At 40.9% G+C, this 19,142-nt stretch overlaps 1 protein-coding gene across 1 annotated transcript; it reads left to right on the forward strand.

The window, feature by feature from the left end:
• Nucleotides 1–415: 415 nt before the first annotated feature.
• ermp1 (endoplasmic reticulum metallopeptidase 1) lies at nt 416–18,610 on the forward strand. The gene is made up of 15 exons (XM_008424281.1): nt 416–761; nt 3,737–4,041; nt 6,225–6,352; nt 6,472–6,577; nt 7,659–7,805; nt 7,936–8,028; nt 9,724–9,936; nt 10,033–10,253; nt 11,057–11,231; nt 12,071–12,261; nt 12,439–12,591; nt 12,719–12,921; nt 13,010–13,125; nt 13,254–13,417; nt 14,659–18,610. Exons 1-15 carry the CDS (start codon nt 463–465, stop codon nt 14,833–14,835), a joined length of 2,691 nt encoding a protein of 896 aa, XP_008422503.1. The 5' UTR covers nt 416–462; the 3' UTR covers nt 14,836–18,610.
• Nucleotides 18,611–19,142: the final 532 nt, after the last annotated feature.

Consider the following 19,142-nt stretch of genomic DNA (forward strand, 5'->3'; position numbering starts at 1 on the left):
CTGTTACATTATGCAACAAACTGCAAAGCACTGTAAATTCCAACAGGCTTCTGTCATAAAATCAAATTCCTTGTCTGTTCCAGTTTGTCACTTTACAAAAACAAACTTCAATCTTTTTTATTGGTATTTAGAAGAATTGAACAAAGTAGCTCATATCTGTGACATATAGTATTTTTAAACTAACTAACACACCTTCCCCACTGTGGAATTATGTGTTTTTATGTTTTATACAGAACACCAAGTAGAGATTTTACGTTGAAATGAGATTTCTAATATCTTAAAATTTGCCAGAACTTGATAGTGTTTAGGCTTTTATTGTTATCTCCCTCGTACAGTAGTAGTAGTAGTGCACTATATGCCCCTTTTTGATGTGCATTCATGCACCGCCCTCCCCCTCCGTTCGGTTTGTCCCACACTGCGATCCGTCGGTCGTCCGAGTGAAATCGCTTCGGTGCGCTGCAGATGAACGGCTGGCTGAAAAAAATGGAAAGCGACACGGCCGTCCGGAGAATAAAACCCTCCGGGACTCCGCGCTACGGCGCGGAGGACGGAGACGGAGTCTGTGGCCGGAACTGCGAGGATAACGGCTACAGCGGCGACCCGAAGAGGAAGCCCGAAGTGAGGCTGCTCTTACTGCGGGAAGGACTGGCGGCTGCGCTGCTCTCTGGGTTTGTTTTGCTGCTGTGGGGACTCGTTCATCTGTCGCTGCAGCAGCTTGTCATCGGGAAGCCGAGTGGAGAGTTTAACGCGGAGAGAGCAAGGTGTGTTTGCTGCTAATTCCATGTCATATTTATGCTTAAATAAAGTTAACATTTCCTCTTGTCCGAGTTAAAAGACCCACCTCAGAAAGTGCTGCTGATCCTCTCTTCCGGGCCCACCTTTACCTGATCGCTGCAGAGGAAAGGACAGGTGTTTACAGGGTAAAAGGGCTTCGGACGGGGTAGAAAAAGGATGAAACAACCCTTTAATTTGCATCCGACAGATAGACCTATACCCAAAGATTGGTCATATAAGAAGGAATTATTTTTGCAAGTAATAGGAGTGAAATATTATAGGTGGCCTTGCAAATCATTGCTAAACATCAAATATTTAGCAACTGCAAAGAAACGTTAATCTAAAAGTCATATTCTTTGCAGCTTGTTTAATTAATAGTAAACAGTATAACTTAAACGTGAGCACACATAAAGCCTTGCAAAGGCGTCCATATCATTTTCTCTTGCAATACATCTGCAAATCTAATATGTTTATTGAATTTTATTGGTAACAACAAAGAGTAGTGCATAATTTTGAAATAAGAAAAATGATGCATGAAAGAATCACAATACTTTTTGCTATTACTGGTATTATTACTAACAAAATCCAGAGAGTGTTTCATGCATTAGTGTCTGCTCGTCCCACTTTATTGTAATACCAATGGATAAATTGTGGCTTAACTGGCAGCATTTTGAAAATCACTTCTAATCAGAAATCGGAAGAGCTTGTCACAACTGCGAAGAGGCTCATAGTAACTCTGGAGGAGCTGCTCAGTTTCACTGCTTTAGATGAGGGAATATTTTGACAAGGCATTTATTTTTCTGAAAAATCTGGGTTTATGGCAAAGGAAAACATCAATTGAATAAAGAGAATGGTAGTAAATCCTGTTTGAACGTCGCCACAAGCCTCGTGGGAGACGCAGTAAATACGGACAAAGGTTTCGCAGGGAAGAAAAGTAACACTGAGCACACTTCCCTCACCACCAGCACGACGGTGGTGGGATCATGCTGTGTGGATGATTTACTGCGGCAGCCAGGTGCAGGAAATCTTGTCAAACTTGACAGAAGACGGATGGAGCTGAGAACGGGGCATTCCTTAAAGAACACTGACTTCAAGAAAACTGAGACTGCAGTGGCTTCAAGCAAGACAAACACAGCCAGAGCTACGAATTTGGATTAAAACAAATTTATGTGGCAGAAGGGTCCATTTAAAGTCCAAACTGAAATCCTTTAAAATTTTTTTTAAAAAAATCAGCTGTAAGACCTGAAAATTATATTCACAGATGCTCTGCACATAATCTGACTGCTATTTTGAAGATATGCAACCTTGGAAGAGACGTACGCTGAAAGATTTGCTGCTGCGCCAAATTTTGTTTCTACTGAGGGAGGCCTGAATACAAATGTAGCGCTGTGTCCTTTTTACTCCACTCCATAATGAAGTACTGCTCTGTTAGTAGTAGTAATAGTACAGCAAATCCCAATAAGTCATGCTGAAGTTTGTGGACTGCAACTAACAATTACTTTATATTATATTCTTCTGATGATTAATCGATTAATCGGATCAAAAACATTCTACAAATTTTTTTTTTAACCACTTAAGACTATTTTATGCAACATTAGAAACATATGATGCAAATAATAAAAAAATTTAATTCCTGTTTTAAATAAGAATATAAAAATTTTATTGCCTGAAATACAACAGCATAGCATTCCTTTAGTGACTTTAGGGTGAAGCTAAAACTTTTCCACTTGAGGAGTTTTGACTGAAAACATTTGCAGACTGAGGTGTTTTTATGTTAAATGCAAAGTGTACATATATTTTGTGCAGATTTGGCTTAATTACTGCAATTTTTTTTGTAGATGGCCTATTTTGAGTCATTATATTCCAGTAATTGATTCATCGCGATTAATCATTTCAGTTAAAGGATTCTGAATACTTTTGTAAAGCACCGTAGGGCCTATCTGAATGTCTCCGCTGTTGGCTTTTGGTTTAGCTCAACAAAACAGGCGGGCTGTTTAAAGACATGTTAAACATCTCGATTATTAAAAGCAGCTGCGACATTTTTCAGATTAAAGGATCAGAGTGCCTCTCTGTGCAGTTTTCCAGTCCCCATGTAGAAGGGGTGGGAGGGGGGTGGGGGGGAGGCTGCAAGGATTATGGCACAAAATCTGAGGTCAGCAGGGCCGGGGTTGAGCTTTTTAAAAAGTGCTGGGCAGAAGGATTTGCCATCATTTAGCTGCTCGCTGCATAAATTAGTGCTGCATGTGAAGTGATTTAGAGCTATGAGCTGCTTTGTCTGCGATCTGGAAGTCCCGGTTTATATAATTCAGACTGTTAAAAGGCCGCGGAGCACATGGGGCGAAAGCAGCAACTGTAACATCAACGTCTGACACTTTATTTGTAGAATACGTCAAAATACGGCATTCCACTTCCCACGGTTTGATGAGGGAGGTTTATTTGTTAGGTGCATCAAATGAACTTGCTTGTATCTGGGGAGGACTTCTACCGATGTGGGCAGAGCCACAATTATTTGTTTAGGTAAAAATATAAGCAGAAACATCAGATTTTTCTTTTCCTTGTACTGTACATATGAACATTTTCGCGTTACTTTTTTGGATTGCCACAATCAGATTGAAGCAAATCTGGATGTAGCTCAGGTAATCGTTTTTTTAAACTTTACTTTAAAAACCAGTTGTTTTTACGAAGGGAGCCTCTGTTTCATAGTTTATCATGGAGATGAACACAAATCAGTTAACTGTTCAGTTCATAGCGAGTGAGGAGATCCTTCCAAAGTTTCTAGGATGTTTTTTTTTTCTGTCGTAATGCACAATGTTGAGTCAGACACAGCTTGGATTACAAGGTTTGCTTCTGGTTGTTTATGTTACAAACACACACAGTCACTATGTCAGCAAGCTGAGCAGTAGTTTGACCTCCCATGCCTGATGGTGACCTCTCTCTTCTCTTGTTCCTCTTTTTATTTTAGGCGACACTTGGAGCAGATCACCGGCGTCGGCCCTCGGCCCGTCGGCAGCCAGGAGAACGAGGTCCTGACGGTGGGCTACCTGTTGGAGCAGATAGAGGACATCCGGGCGAGGACGGCGGCGGGGCCTCACCGGGTCACCCTGGACGTCCAGCGCCCCACCGGCTCCTTCTCCATCGACTTTCTAGGAGGCTTCACGAGTTTCTACGATCGCGTCAGCAACATTGCAGTGAAGCTGGAGCCCAAACGTGGAGCCCAGCACTTCATGCTCGCCAACTGTCACTTTGACACTGTGGCCAACAGCCCAGGTACAAACTCGTTAGCCGGTCGGCGCAGTCAGACACGCATCAAAAAAACACACATCTTTTAGTTTCTGTTAAACACATGACAGGTGCGGTTCCCTGCTGATCCCTTTTAGACCTGATCTATTGAGAACCGTCATGGTGTTGGAAAACTTCAGCTCAGTAATCCGTCCTGTCTCAACGCACTTCTACGTGGCAAGACTAATGTGTGTTTAAAAACGCCTGTTGATTAACGAGACACGCCTAAAGATTAAGGAGGGGATTTCAAGAGTTTTCTTATGCTGTAATGTTAAATAGGGATGTGAGGACCAGGGTTGGGAATGAGTGGTAGAACAAAAATCTCTGAAATTATTAGTTTTTTGTGTGTTTTTTTCCATTTTGATTTAAATATCTAAACTGATAAAATTATCAATAAACTGCACATATCCAAATCTTTATTTGTGTGTTATTACGCTTGTTGCAGTAAGCGATAAATAAATTAATGGCACAACTGCATGATAACTTAGAACAAGCTTGATGCTTCCTATTTGAATGATTGATTGTTTTTCTCGTCTCTCTCCCCCTTTCTGCCAAAAGCTGGTCGACAAAGGGCTTCAGTCTGGCGCATTAGTTTCAACTGGCCCATTTTTTGAAGGCCAGTTTTGTGCACAGAGACTTGAGTATCCATTTTATTTGTCGTTTCAGTTGTTTGTTTTGGACATCTAAAATGTCTCCCAGTTCCAGTATTAAATGTTCTTTTTTAAAAATTTTTTATTGATCTTTGAGAGGGTGTACTTGCATTATCAGAATGTTACTTGGAAATGGTCCCAAAACAACATTATATTTTATTGCAATAATTTCTAGGACGATTTATCATCCAGTAAAATTTGCTATTAAGACAGGCCTATGTATTATTTAATGATAGTTTGCAGCAAAAATTGCTTGTTGACTCTTAAATAAAAATACTTCCAGGTTACGAACTTGCTGTACTGCTATAAAAGCCTCCAAACTAACCCCTGTGTTTACATGTTAGCACTGAGCTACAGCTGCACACGCCTTATGCCCAAGCACTTTTGGTATGCATCTCTTTTTTTTTTTCTTTTTTTTTTTTTACTGAAAAAGGCCAAATACTCCTAGGACAGATTATTTATAGTTATGGAGACTCAATGCATGGGATGATAAAAAAAAAATCCCCCTCTACTATCTTTGTGCACAGACCATATACGGACCACCCAAATTTAGAGCCATCGTCTTCCATTTCTGCTGGAGATAGAAACTGTAGCCTCCTCTCCACCAACCCCCTTGATAAGCAGGTAAAGACGATGGATGTATGTATGTTCACCTAATCAGAAAACCTTACTCCTTTTTCTGAGCGTGGAGAGAAATCGAGGTGTTACCAGGCAGGAAGTCTGCAGTAATTTTTCCCTCCACACCCTCTGAGCAAGTTGAAGAAACAATAGTTTCTTAGATAACACACAACTTTGCTGGTGGGGGTTGGGGGGTGGAAAAAAATACGTCCAATAGGTGTGGGCCAGAAAAATAAATATACATCAGGAACACACAGTTCACAAAAATCTGATACCCTGGGATTTCTAATAACAATAATAATAATAATAAAGATGAACAAAGAGCCAGCGCACGCACGCGAACCGTCTACTACGCCGTTTTATGTGTCTGTGTAGTGGAGCGCAGAGCTTCTCTGGAATGAGGAGCAATAAATTAGTGGCAGGAGCCAAAAACAGGACAGACATTCGGTCAGCCAGCTTCACCCTGCCCCCACCTCCTAACACACAGATTCACTCTAGAAAGCCGGAGCACATGATCCTCCTGGTCTTTACTTCACTTTTTTTCCCCCCTTTATTTCTTAACTTTTGTTCCTTACCATTAGTCGGTCTACTCTGTCTGAATCACACGCTCTTGTCACATGCTGCTTCCCTTTCTTCCTGCTCTGACTCTGATTCCTTTGTTTCCTGATGACGATGCACACCGTATGTTTCAGCTGAACTTGTTCTGGCCGTGTCTTTGTCTGAGTTATCGCCTCCCATCTTTGCTGTCTCTTGTCAGACAAGTTATTTGCACAAGTTAGTTGCATTCCTGTTTTTTTTGTTGTTGTTACTTTTAAGAAGGGCTTCCTGCATTTGTTTTCTGGTGTGAACATTTGCCTAGCTGTTTTTGTTCCTGCGGTACATGAACTCGTCTTTTGGTTTCAGGCGCCAGTGACGATGCGGTGAGCTGCGCTGTGATGCTGGAAGTCCTCCATGCTCTGGCCAACCAGTCCACTCCTCTCCACCACGGCGTAGTCTTCCTCTTCAACGGAGCCGAGGAAAATGTCCTGCAGGTGAAATGATCAACACGAGTGGCAAGACTCGGCACCGACTCTAAGCTATTTGGCCTTGTTCCGTCTTCCTTGTCTCAGTTATCTCTATCTCTCCCTCTTGTAAATGATTTTTATCTCAGGCCAGTCATGGTTTTATTACCCAGCATCCCTGGGCCAAGCAAGTTCGTGCTTTCATTAACTTGGAGGCTGCAGGCGTTGGCGGCAAGGAAGTCGTTTTCCAGACAGGTATGGGAAGATTCATGCTTAAGAAACTAATGATTTTCTTCCAGTTTATGAAATGTTTGAAATAAACATGCGTGTATTTGTGCTGCACTTTTGTTTTTCCCACAGTAGGTGCAAAAATTTGTAAAGTCCATGGTGCAGTTTGTTTTCCATTTCTGAAGTTTAGAAACTACTGCTTTTTTTTTTTTTTACACATTTTTGCAGTCTTTATTTTAACATTTCAAAATGTTTTCTTTTCTCTGATCTTTTCCATATTATGTCCCTCTAGAGCTACTTTATAAAGGTTTTATTTTAAAAATATGAGGCAGCACATACTTTTATAGTATATATATAAAAAAAATCCCACTTTCATCTGGCGCCTCTAAATGAAATCCAGTGGAACCAGTCGCCTTCAGGAGTCACCTGGTCTGTGAAGAGTAAACCTGTGTGTGATTTAATCTCGGTGTAAATCTATCCGTTCTGTGAGCCTCTGAGGTTTTGCAGGAGAACAAAAAAAATAAAACAAGCAGCATTGTGAAGAACGAGGAACGCAGCAGATTGACCAGAGAGAAAGTTGTAGAAAAGTTTGGAACTGAACGTCACCTTGAACGCATCACGGCTGAGGCAGGATCATGCCGTCTGGGTTTTCTTTAGCAGAGTCAAGGATGAAATTACACACAGGTGAACCCTATTCACTAATTAGGTGACTCTGCAAGAGATTGATGGTAATGAGTTTCATTTAGCACAAATGTGCCACAAATGTTCATAAATATATAGTTTTCCCTAACCTTCCTCGTCATCCATATTTAGTTTTTTTTTTGCAAACACAAACAATACATTGCAGGTGGTGGTTACATTGTGACAGCATATGAAAAAGTTCAGGTTTGTGAAAACTCTTCCCAGGCGCCATTATGATTTAAACTCATTTGCAGCAAGTCTGCCACATGTTTAGCTATTCAAGGTCTGAAATGATGAGAAAACAAATTTAAACTAAATTTAAATTTACTATAATTTTTTGCCATATTAGAGTAACAAAGTGGATCCCCAATAACTGACACAATAAAAACAGACGATCTTGGGTTACTTGCGTCGTTGTCACCTTTAGGGCCGGAGAACCCGTGGCTCGTCCAGGCTTACGTTCATGCGGCCAAACACCCCTTCGCCTCGGTGGTCGGGCAGGAGGTTTTTCAGAGCGGCGTCATTCCTTCTGACACAGACTTCCGCATTTACAGGGACTTCGGAAACATCCCAGGTAAAGAACAGCCAACCATGGTGCAGAACTAGATGATCTGTGAAGTCAGTGAAAGCTCATACATTTTCAAACACACCAGTTGGATTTGTTGATTTTTCTCCTTTATTTTTATTTATTTTTTTTCTTACAGGCATCGATCTTGCGTTCATTGAAAACGGTTTCATCTATCACACCAAATACGACACGGCCAACAGAATACTGACAGACTCCATCCAGAGAGCCGGTACGGATCTGATTTCACCTCTATCCATCCAGAAATATAACCAATAACAAGTTCTCAGGGTGGTAGATTGAAGCTGTTTATAATGATGAATCACTCCAGCTCACATGTGCCGCCCCTAACTTCTGATGTCTTCCTCCGAGAACCTAAAAGACACAAACCTCATTTGCTTTGTGCTTCTGTGCTGCTGACTTGTTCGGCTTTTACTTAGCAGAAAATGCAGCCAGTCGGCACTAAAGACCCAAGAAGTTTGGCATCCATCCTATCTCTCTCAGCAACCACTGGGCATCTTCCTCCTCTTCCTCCACACAACAGCTCAACTTCAAAGGCATACATTATTAGAGAGAGGAAAGTAAGAATTCAGAGAGAGCAGGCTTATATTTTTAGTGCGTGAATGAGCAAGAGCTCTGTACGTGAAGGGTTAGGACGATGCACCGCTAGCTTGTGGTTTTGTTTTGAAACAAGGCAGGCAAAGTGCGAAGCTGGAAGTGCTTTCATGTTCTGTAGTTGTAGTTAAAATGGATCTGTTTCTTCTAATGCATTTCTGTAGAAGCTCGATGAAGTGATTAAAATGAACGTTCTCAAAGGTATAGTTATTTTTGTAATCTCGGTTTTTTAAGCTGAGAAAGAGAAGCTGTGGCTGCAGGTACAGAGAGAGAAAGAGAAAGAGAGGAACAAGAAAATGTAGCCTGAGTTGTTGACCACAACGAGCCACCAGGCGGAAGAACAATGCAGCTTTGTTTCAAATGCGTGGTTGCAGGTCGAGCATGTTGACTGCGAGGCAGTGCAGGGTAACGGAAACCATTACAAGCATCAAACACACACATACACAGACACACACTTCTTCATGATGTAACCAGAAGTCTGTGCTAAACTGTGTGACTTTCTGTTGTCTCATAAATCAGCTGATGTGCTGCTGTTGCGCAATACAATCGACGCCACATGCGTTTTCACCGTCATTGTTTCTCTCTCCTGCGCCGACTCGTTTTCTCCGTTTATTTTTTAGGTAAATGCGAGGGATTTCAAAACCTATATGTGAGAAAGTGTTATTTTTTTCAGAGTGAATCTAGTATGTGGATATGAAGCTGCGTTTTACAGAGCATATTCAGGAATGTTGCAAGATTGTGGCAGTGTTGTTTGTAGGCGGGCAAGTTGGTTTGATTTACATTAAACGTTTTTATGTAATTCATCCTTTAGAACTTTATACATAGTTATCAATTACAAAGCAACCTTTAAATAAAAGGATAAAAAGTTTAACTTTCTAGGAGCTGCAGCAATTTGAACAGAAGATTCAGAGTTTATGGTTTCATTTCTACTGGAATGACATTGTGGAAATAATCAAGGGGAACTTGGTTAGTCATTAATGTCTTGGGATCAAATTAACACAGGAATGATTAACAAGAAACATGAAAACCTCTTTAATGGGTTTCACTAGTTTCATATCTCCTATGTAGAGTAAAGAGGAGAGAAATCTAAACTTCAATATGGACCGTTTTTTTTTTTCTTTGTGTTTCTTAATTTAAGTGGACCAAATGCAGTGAACACGGCTTCACGTCTACGCTATAAAGTAGATGTTCTACTCAGGTTTTCTACTAATAAAACTAATTAGCCTCTTTTCAAACATAACATGCGTGAATTTCTACACTATGTTGTTTTGATTGTGAGCTGACTACTTTTGTACGCTTCTCCTGCTTCTAGGTGACAACATCTTAGCTGTTTTGAAGCACCTGGTAACGTCAGAGAAGCTGGCAGACTCCTCAGAGTATCGCCATGGGAACATGGTGTTTTTTGACCTGCTGGGGGTGATTGCCGTTGCCTATCCGGCTCGCGTTGGCACCATCATCAACTACATGGTTGCCGCAGCCACCTTCCTGTATCTGGCCAAGAAGGCGTCTCTGCCCGGCAATCGAGGCAGGTCTAGTTATCGCTTGTGGAAGAAACCCTCTGCCATTCCCTGGACGAGTTTGCGTTTCTCTTCTTATTGATATTTATCTAAATCTCTTTAAGGTGGGCGTTATGTTCGGGACCTGGCCTGTGCCACGGGCGTAGCGGTGCTGGGCTGGTTCGTCACTCTGCTGTCGGTGCTCATTGTTGCCCTTCTGGTCACTCTGCTGGGACGCTCCATGTTTTGGTACACTCACTTCTATGCTGCCATCTGCCTGTATGGAGCTGCAGCCACCGGGAAAATGATTCTCATCCACACACTGGCCAAAAACCTGTACTACGGAGTGAGTTTTCAGATAGCTTTTTTTTTCTTTTTCTTTTTAAAGGCATGAAAATTAGGTGAACAGGCAGAAACAAAACCAAATGTGCAGTGGAGTCTTGATATATGGTTCATAAATGAGGAAGGAATAATAAAAAAAAAGCATTATATAGTTAGGAAAAGCAATAAAAATACATAAACTCTTATTTACATTTCTGATTATAATAAAACAATGCTGCTATTAGTACTAAAAATGATAACAAAGTAATAGCAATATTAGCAATGATGATGACATACAATAAGTAGGATAGGAGATGTAAATGAAAAAGTAAATTATGTCAAGTAAAGTACAATTCTTTACTCGACATTGTTGTTTAAATATAAACAACCATGTTGTTGAGACTTTTGTGGGGTAAATATACCCTTTTCGCTGCCTTCCAGGCTGTTCCTTGACATTCATTACCATCATCATTTGTAACTCACTGTAAAGCTACTTAAATATCCCTGTTCCGCTCAAACCGGTCTGAAACTTCTCCCTTGTGATTTTTTTTACACCTCAGTTACAATTCTTTCCTGTAATGTTCCATCCATCATTTGTTTCTATTGTAAATCTTGAAGATTGAGTGAGGAGGGTTCTGAACGTGCCGAGCGATGAGTTTCTGCAGCCAGTAACTCTACTAAGTTAAAAAAAACAACAACTTAGTTTTCTAAGTGGCAGTGAAGAAAACATTCAGAACCAAAACTGACTGGCACATTTTTCAGACCTCTCAGGTGTGAATTGGTACATCAGAGCTGAGCATCGTGTGTGTGTGTGTGTGTCCCACCCAGGGCGTCCGTCTGGTGGAGCTGGGCGATCTGTATTTTGATGTGAGCTTGCTGCTCTGGTGCTGCAGCCTGGTGTGGCTCACCCAGCGGGGTTTGTGTTCAGCCTACGTTCCCATGCTGATGGTAGCCTTCCCGCTGGTCACCAGGCTTCTGCTGACAAAGGAATTTAAACACAGAGGTAAAACATTTGCAACTCATTTCGGCGACATCTAAGCACAAAATTAGTCGTACTCTGGCAGATTTGGAGGTGAATTATGGCCTGCAGTCAACTATGTAACAAATGCGCAGCTCTCTGCCTGCAAGCTGCAGTTTTAAAACGGTATCGCCTTAAGAAGAGTGATGGTGTCGCTCGGTTAGTTTAGACAAATTTACCAGAATTTGTCTTGTAATTGAAAAGTGCTGTAGCCATCTTTCAGCTGCTTAACCAGTGGTGCACAGCAACGTGTAGGGGAGGGGTAGTGCCATGTTTTTCTTTGTCACTCCAGATATTTTTTGCAGTGTTCTTTGATTTGATTAAAAACATTTAAAATGACCTTCTCAGCCCCACTCATTGCCCTCTGCAGGACCTTCTGCATTGCAACATTGCAGTGGTTATTATTTTTGTTTATTTATGTGTAAATAGAGGTCCAGAAAGAGTCCTATTTGACTTAATGTCACATTAGGACTTGGAATATAATTCCACAAAAACAATACATATCCCAGATCGTTTTTTTCAATCTTGCAATGTTTTTTTTCTTTCATTTATTTTTTTTTAACATTTTGTCAACACTTTAGTTAAGTTTCTGTTGCACTTATGAAAGATGTTGACTGCAGAAGGGTGTTGTTCATATAAATGGTGCCAGAACTTGTCTTGAGAAAATTAAACAGAGATTTTTTTTTTTATTAAGGTCTACAGAAGCAACTGAGATAAAAAAAATATATATATGTATATATATATATATATATATCAGCCTGTTTTTTGACGGTAGACATTAAAAGGCAGCTGAACTTCCTCACAAACAGCTTTTCTTCCTCCAGGAGCATCACTGAAGTACAGCGGTCTGTATCTTTTGGGCCTGGCGCTTCCCTATCTCCACTTCATGTTCCTCTTCTGGGTGGTGTTTGAGATTTTCACCCCCATCATGGGCCGCAGCGGCACAGAGATCCCCCCTGAGGTGGTGATGGCCTCTTTGGTCACTTTGACAATCGTTTTCCTCTCCTCTTACTTTGTAAGTATCCATTCAGAAATCCAGAATGTTTAACCAAAGAATCTGTTTTCTATTTTCCAAACAAAACAAAAAAAATCTTAAATTTTTATTTAATTTGCTTTAAATAATATTAATTATTTTTTTAGAAGATTGTGGTGAATGTTGGTTTTACTTTAATGCACACATTTCTTTTCTCAGCTGCATTTTGTGTATTTGGTGAGGAGCACTAAGTGGATCCTGGCGACTCTGGGTTCGGTGTTTGTTGTCATGTTCCTCTTGGTGTCGGCCGGCCTCTTCTTTCCTTACTCCGGGAATCCAAACAGCCCACGGCCAAAGAGGATATTCCTGCAGGTTCTAAAGTCACAAAGCAAATTTGTTTATAGATAATATTACAAAAAAAAAAAAAAATCCTGACAGGACAAATTTTATTTGCGCGATCAAACTTTCCGTCGCCGATTGCAACACCGTCTCTCCGCAGCATACGACCCGGACCTTCCACAACTTGCAGGGCCTGGTGGAGAGCAGAGACTCTGGCATCTGGATCAACAGCTTCGACTTCACCGCAGTGCAGCACGTCACGCCTCAGATCCCCGAGATCAACGACAGCATCCGGACCCGCTGCCGAGAGGACCGACCCTTCTGCGGTTACCCCTGGTTCCTGCCTGTGAAGTTCCTCAGCAGGTCAGAGCGACAGGCCTGATCGATCGCACGTCGCGCTCGTTCTCGCGTCCTCGGCTCGACTCCACAGAGAGCTTTGGTGTGTTTGCAGGAAGAACTGGTACCTTCCCGCCCCGGAAGTGTCTCCTGGCTCTCCGGTGGACTTCAGCCTCACGTCCAAGGAGGAGACGAGCTGGGGAACTGTCAAGATGACCTTCAGCGTCAAAGGTAAACCTCACATTAGAATGAAGAACTGAACTTGAGAAGGTGTTAACAAAAATATTTAGCAATTTCTTTTGGAATTTGCGAGCATTTTAGGTAAGAGTGTGTCCTTTTGTCCCGGATGTCTCACTCAGGGCCCAGCCACATGTCTCTGTATCTGATGCCTCACAGAGGAGCCAGTCTGTCCACCTGGTCTCTCGGTGACGGGACGCCTCAGTTTGACCTGAACGGAGAATACTTTGTCTTTTATTCCCATGGCCTCGATGCCGCTCCATGGACCTTTTGGTTTGAAATACAGGTACCGTCTACGACAAACTATTCCTCCAATTTGTTTCAGCGCATCATTAGACTTCAAATATCAGCTACATATGTCTTGATGGGAGGTTTTTTGGCAACATTTGGTTCACACTTTCTTACCAGCTGGTGGTGGTAATGCCCTATTAAGCTGGATGTTGCCTGATGTTGAAAGGAAATATCAGAAGCAACTTAACACTGTGTTAAAAAGAAATGAGCTATATCAATTTTCTCACCCAAGTCCCAGTCAGAAGACCTAAAGATCTCCCTTTTCAGATTAGAAAACATGATCTCAGTAATTTGTTAAACACTTGTAATGTGTTACATGTTTGACGGTCGGATGTTCTACTTTCTGCCAGTGGACATTCTTTCTGTTTTAGTTCTGGACATTTCTGGATTTCTGCCAAGCATGTTCTTAAAGCCTCAGCCAGCAAAAAGTCTGTGGAGGATTAGCTCACGCTGAAAAATGTGTGCAAATGCATAGATTTATTGTCACATGAAAGTCTTTAGAGGGGACTTGCTATGCAAAATTTACATTTTGCACTTTTTTGCTTCTGAAAACAGGCTGAGCGCTTTGAGAAAACATTCAGCAGTTTTTGGCAATAAGTTAACTTTTTTTTTTGGTGTCTGGAAAATGAGGCGCTTTAAAAACCTTATGAATGTGATGTCACAAATCAGCACATTCATAAATGTTGCTATGCCCTTCACATAGCAACCCAAGCAAAGCCCAGCCCGTTACCTAGCAACCTAAGTGAAGCTCCAGGTTTTACTGCTGTATGCGTTGTACAATGGCTGCTGGAAAAAAACAACAAAAAAAACAAGTGTTTTTTTGATGACTTACAATCCAGAAACCAGTTGCTGCAGTCTTGTTGGTTGTGCAGGAGGCTCTACATCTGCTTGTCAAAGGTTGTTTGCAACCATTTTTACATGGCAAATTTAAACGTTGAGTCGGAGGGGGCGTGGCCAGCTGCAGCTTATTTGAATTTAAAGTGACAGAAGCCCCAAAACAGCTCAACCTGAAAGGAGCTCAAAACTGGAAGAAATCTCATTATTAAAGAGGGATTTTGTGCAAACAGATGTGGTGCAGATAGAGCTATCTCAGCCTGTTCAAGGCAGCATAACAGGTCATCTTTAAGTACAAAAATAAAACAAGGAGCAAGCAGCTCAGTGTAACGATGAAGCTGTAGGTTTGGTTCCTCCCTCCATACTGGCGCCGTGAGACTCATAATTTAATTTTTCTGTCAGCCCCCGACAGAACCAGATCCAGCCGGCCCCGAGGGGATGATCTCCGTTGCCATATCGACGCACTACTTCTTCGGCGAAGACCGACGGACTGCTCAGCTGGAGGAAATCCTCCGGAAGTTTCCCACCTGGGCTTTCCCCTCCTCCTGGGTCAGTACCTACGACATGTACCGGTACTGAGGACTTCGCTGCTGAGACAGAGGAGCGGCGACGGCCCACTGAGACAGCTCAGAGAACGAATCTGCTGCCTTTTACACTAATACGCGCGCTGCGTGCCGCCCCGCCTGAGAGAGAGAGAGAGAAAGAGAGAGACTGTGTCTGTGATGACTGTGCCATCACTGTGTCGGCGGGCTGAGCAGCTGACTGAGCATCATCGGCGCTCAGGCCACCACAAGCCTCGTGCTCTCTACTGGGTTAGTGAAACAAAGGAGTCTTAAATTTGATTTTTCTTTTTTTGTACTCAGCTGTGCCTTTGATTTCCACACTCTCACTCTTCCTCCCTCACGTTTCGTCCCTCTCACACGCAAGCGCCGATTCACGCCGCACGTGTAAGTCGCTCCGTTTACCAGCAAACCTCCCGGGCTGCCGTCACACTAAACGTGCCTCTGGATCGGCTGCAGACGTCTGTACCGTCCCGACGGGGGAGACGCGAACCCGCTCTCGTGTCGGCTCCTTTTTATAAGAAGTGAAAAAAAAAAAAAAAAACGGAGCTAATCGTGCACTCCGTCAAATATATGTTGCAAATCCCGACGACTAACCATAAAACTGCTTGTTGTTCCTTCCTGTCCTGCAGATTTAAAGCCAACAACATCCACGGGTTTAAACGAGAGATGTTAATGTCTGCTCAAGCTGTTAAAAAGGCAGCAAAATCATAGCGGACCGACCGAGGTGTCAGTGTTTCTAAAAGTTCACTAGAAATAATATTCAGATGCTAGCTTTGACAGAGTAAGAAAGAAATGGAGAGAATCCCGTCTTTGTTTTATTTTCTTTTAAAATCTATCCCTTGAGTCTTTGAGTAACAAAACTCTCCTGTTCTGTTCCACACCGAAGTGATGCTTACTAACATTTTGTTACTTTTCTTAGACCTGATTAGCCTTCATGGGGGCTGCAGCAGCTCCACAGTGACTTTCTTTTCCTTAACTGGATTTGTTTTGTTCCACTTGATTGTTCTGTCGTCTCTTTGTGGCTCCAAATGAATCTAAGCAATGAGAAAGTTATGTGTATTAGTTATAATCTAATTAAGTTCTTTAACAGTGGAAGTTTAGTGAGTTTAATACAAATTTGTAAATTTGATTAGGAAACACTACAGCAAAAAACATTCTTTGTTTTAATTTCATTACCTTTTGCTCCTCACATTAGTGGACCGGAATTTTACCACAATCTGTTCACAAATTTTTTGATTTTATGGATTGTAACTTTTAATAAGTAGCTCCAAAGTTATTCAAGGTAAAAAAAAAAAAAAGAGAGAGAAAAAAATCATTACTTTTAAATCTTCATGCAGCAAATTTTCCCCTGAAATTAAGGAACTAATTATATTTAAATTTTATCTTTGTAAAAATGGCCAAATATTTTATGGAACAAATATATTTCAGTGTAATTGTTAGATCGGATCTGATGCATTTTGTTAAAAATCCATAAACGTCATATGATTTGTCATATAATATTTGACATTTCGTTGTCACACAGATTCGTTCTTTTTGCCGGGAAAGATTTACAGGATGCTTTTTGTTGACTTGTTCCAGCTCCTCCTTGAAAACGACCGTAAACAATTCATATGCAAATCTTAAATCCTGTTGTTAATTTAAAATAACTTGCTGTGTGACCGGACGACAACTAAACTTTGAGGACATGAGGAGCGTATGCGAGTGTAAAAACAAAAATCCACCGGTGCTGCTAAAGGAAGCCTGTACGACGTTTGGCGTCTTAAGTTGTTTCTGTTTTATCTAAACGTGGAGGATCGTCTTGTCTGAATAACAACCCAGCTACCAACGGCCGCTTTAGCCTCGAGACGCAGTGATCAACACCGCTAGTTATTGAACCCGTTCTACACTGAATGTTAATGTTTAGCTGATGATTTTGTAGAGTTATAAACTGAAATGATCTGAATCTCATCAGTCCTGCATTCAGAGAGATCATGCACTGATGTGATGCCTCCACCTTTAGAGCAACTGAGGTGGATTCAAGTTGAAACTTTTGGGAAATGTGATTCATTTATGTTCATTTGTGCAGAATAGATGACGGGACAGAAGGAGGCCTCACGCTTTCTGCTTTTAAAGGGCGCACAGAAAGTTTTAGTTGGTTTGCAAATGTTGGAGATTAAAATCTCTCCCCTAGGTTCATGTTCAAGTTGCTTCTACACTTCTGCCTGCAACACATAACATTCTGCAGCAGATGGAGTTTGTTCTATTATTTGAGGAGTGGAAACAACAAATTAATACCTTTTGATGATTTATAGAAACGTAATGAGACGTGCTTGAAAGTTTTACCCAGCTGCTCTGGAACAGCTACAGCTCTGTTCTTCTCATCATGACAAAGTCCTGAAACATACTAACAAACTGTATTTCAGTTTTTTTTGTTTAATGAAGTCTTATTTTTTCTTGATGTGACCTGATAATACAACGTAATTATTCTGCTAATTCCAAAAACCAGAAAGTTTTTGGAACTTGTGGGTGCACAAGCTTGGGGTTTATTGTGAGGATTCCAGAAGCGTTGGTGTAAAGTTTGGGATGATTTTCCAGCTGCAACGCGGAGCTGTGCCCAATTTTCAACAATCTAACCCAAACTGTCCTCTTCAGATGAAGGGGAATTGGCTAAAAGAAAGTGGAAGCTTCTGGAACATCAAGTTTAAACAAGTTCAACATCAGCATAGAAATAAGACAGAAAAGGTCCTGCTTCAAAGGCTCCTTTCTTTGCACCACTCTGCCATGATGCTGCTGCCGCCATTATCCTAAACACACACTGAAACTGATTTCAGGCCCCACATGGGCAGAGGTGATGCTGTTTAAATGAGATTCACTATTTCATACGAGAAGAGTATTGAAAAGACATTCAAACATTCGTTGTATGTTGTGTAATCAGGTCACTTTGTAGGAAAAGCAAACTAAAATAGACCATTAAAATACTCAAAATGAGGTTGATTTATCATTACAACTTTCTCCTTGTGACCATCTGTTGTGTTAAAGTTAGACGCCACGTGATGTCGGTAGACTTAAACGGCAAACGTGGACTAATTTAAATAACAGTTTAAGTTCATATGCAGTATTAAAGAGAAAAAAAACAAATCTACGGAAAGTAAATATTTTTCTAAACCTAGTTGAGATTTGCAAGCATAAATAAGCCTAAATAATAATCATTCCTTTATTTTCTGTGAACATATTTAGAGGTCCAGAGTATTTCAAGATGTTTTGATATTAATGTTGGACGTGAAAGTTGTGAGATGATTCCTCTCACAACTTTCACGTCTCACAACTCCTCCTCCTGTGCTGCTGATGCTCCCACCATTTGACCACAGCTGCTCACACGCCTTGTGCAAGACGAATAAAAAAAGGTTTCCTGGAGAAATTGAACTTTAAAATTAGAGCCGGTGAGGTAATAAAACTGACCAAGCACTGAGTCTGTGTGTTGTGTTCTGCATAACCTCACACTTGGATGTAGCTTTATTGTATCAGGTTGAGAAATCAACTGCACTCACTCAAATGTCTTAAATACCTTTTTTTTTGTTTTTGTTACCTAAACTGTTGGCTCATGTTTTTTCTTTTAAATGTTCTGATCGTTAACAGGAAGGTGGGTCATTTTCATCACCAATAAGACAAATGTTAGTTTTATCAGTCGGCTGTGATGTCGTTTTGTGGGACTGATCTGGTTAACTGGGTTTCTATCTGTTGAGATTTTACAATATGCAAAATGGTTGAACTAAAGTAGCACTTGTAAAGAAATTAAAATGCTTCTAACTTTGCTTATGTTTTTTTCTTGCATTTCTTAAGTATACTAATGCTTTGATTTTTACAATGATTTATATTAAATTGTCGTTACCCCTGTCAGATTTGTGAAATTAGTTTTAATTTCAACTGCTGAGCCATCGGGATCTTGTTTTTTAAGCCACAAAACACATTAATAAAAAAAAAATCAAATAATTAATTTTACTACTTAGCTGCTATATAGAGAATTGTAAATTCAGGTCATATTTGGGCTGATAGTTCTGCCTTATGCTAAACTCCAAGTCAGAATAGAGTTTCATTATTTGTGGGACCTAAATATAAAGACATTAACAAATGCAGAAATCTAGAAATTTAAATTTACTTTATGAAAAGATCTTTAAGGATCCAGGTCTCGTTTAGAGATTGAACAGCAACGTTCAATATTCCCATGCATCCAAGCAGAACACCTCAAGTTTGACCAGTGGTGGAGAAAGTACTCAAAAAATTTACTTAAGTAAAAGTACAAATACACAGTCAAAAATGTACTTAAGTAAAAGTCAAAGTACCACA

The sequence above is a fragment of the Poecilia reticulata genome, linkage group LG12, assembly GCF_000633615.1.
Source record: "Poecilia reticulata strain Guanapo linkage group LG12, Guppy_female_1.0+MT, whole genome shotgun sequence".
Lineage (NCBI taxonomy): Eukaryota > Metazoa > Chordata > Actinopteri > Cyprinodontiformes > Poeciliidae > Poecilia > Poecilia reticulata.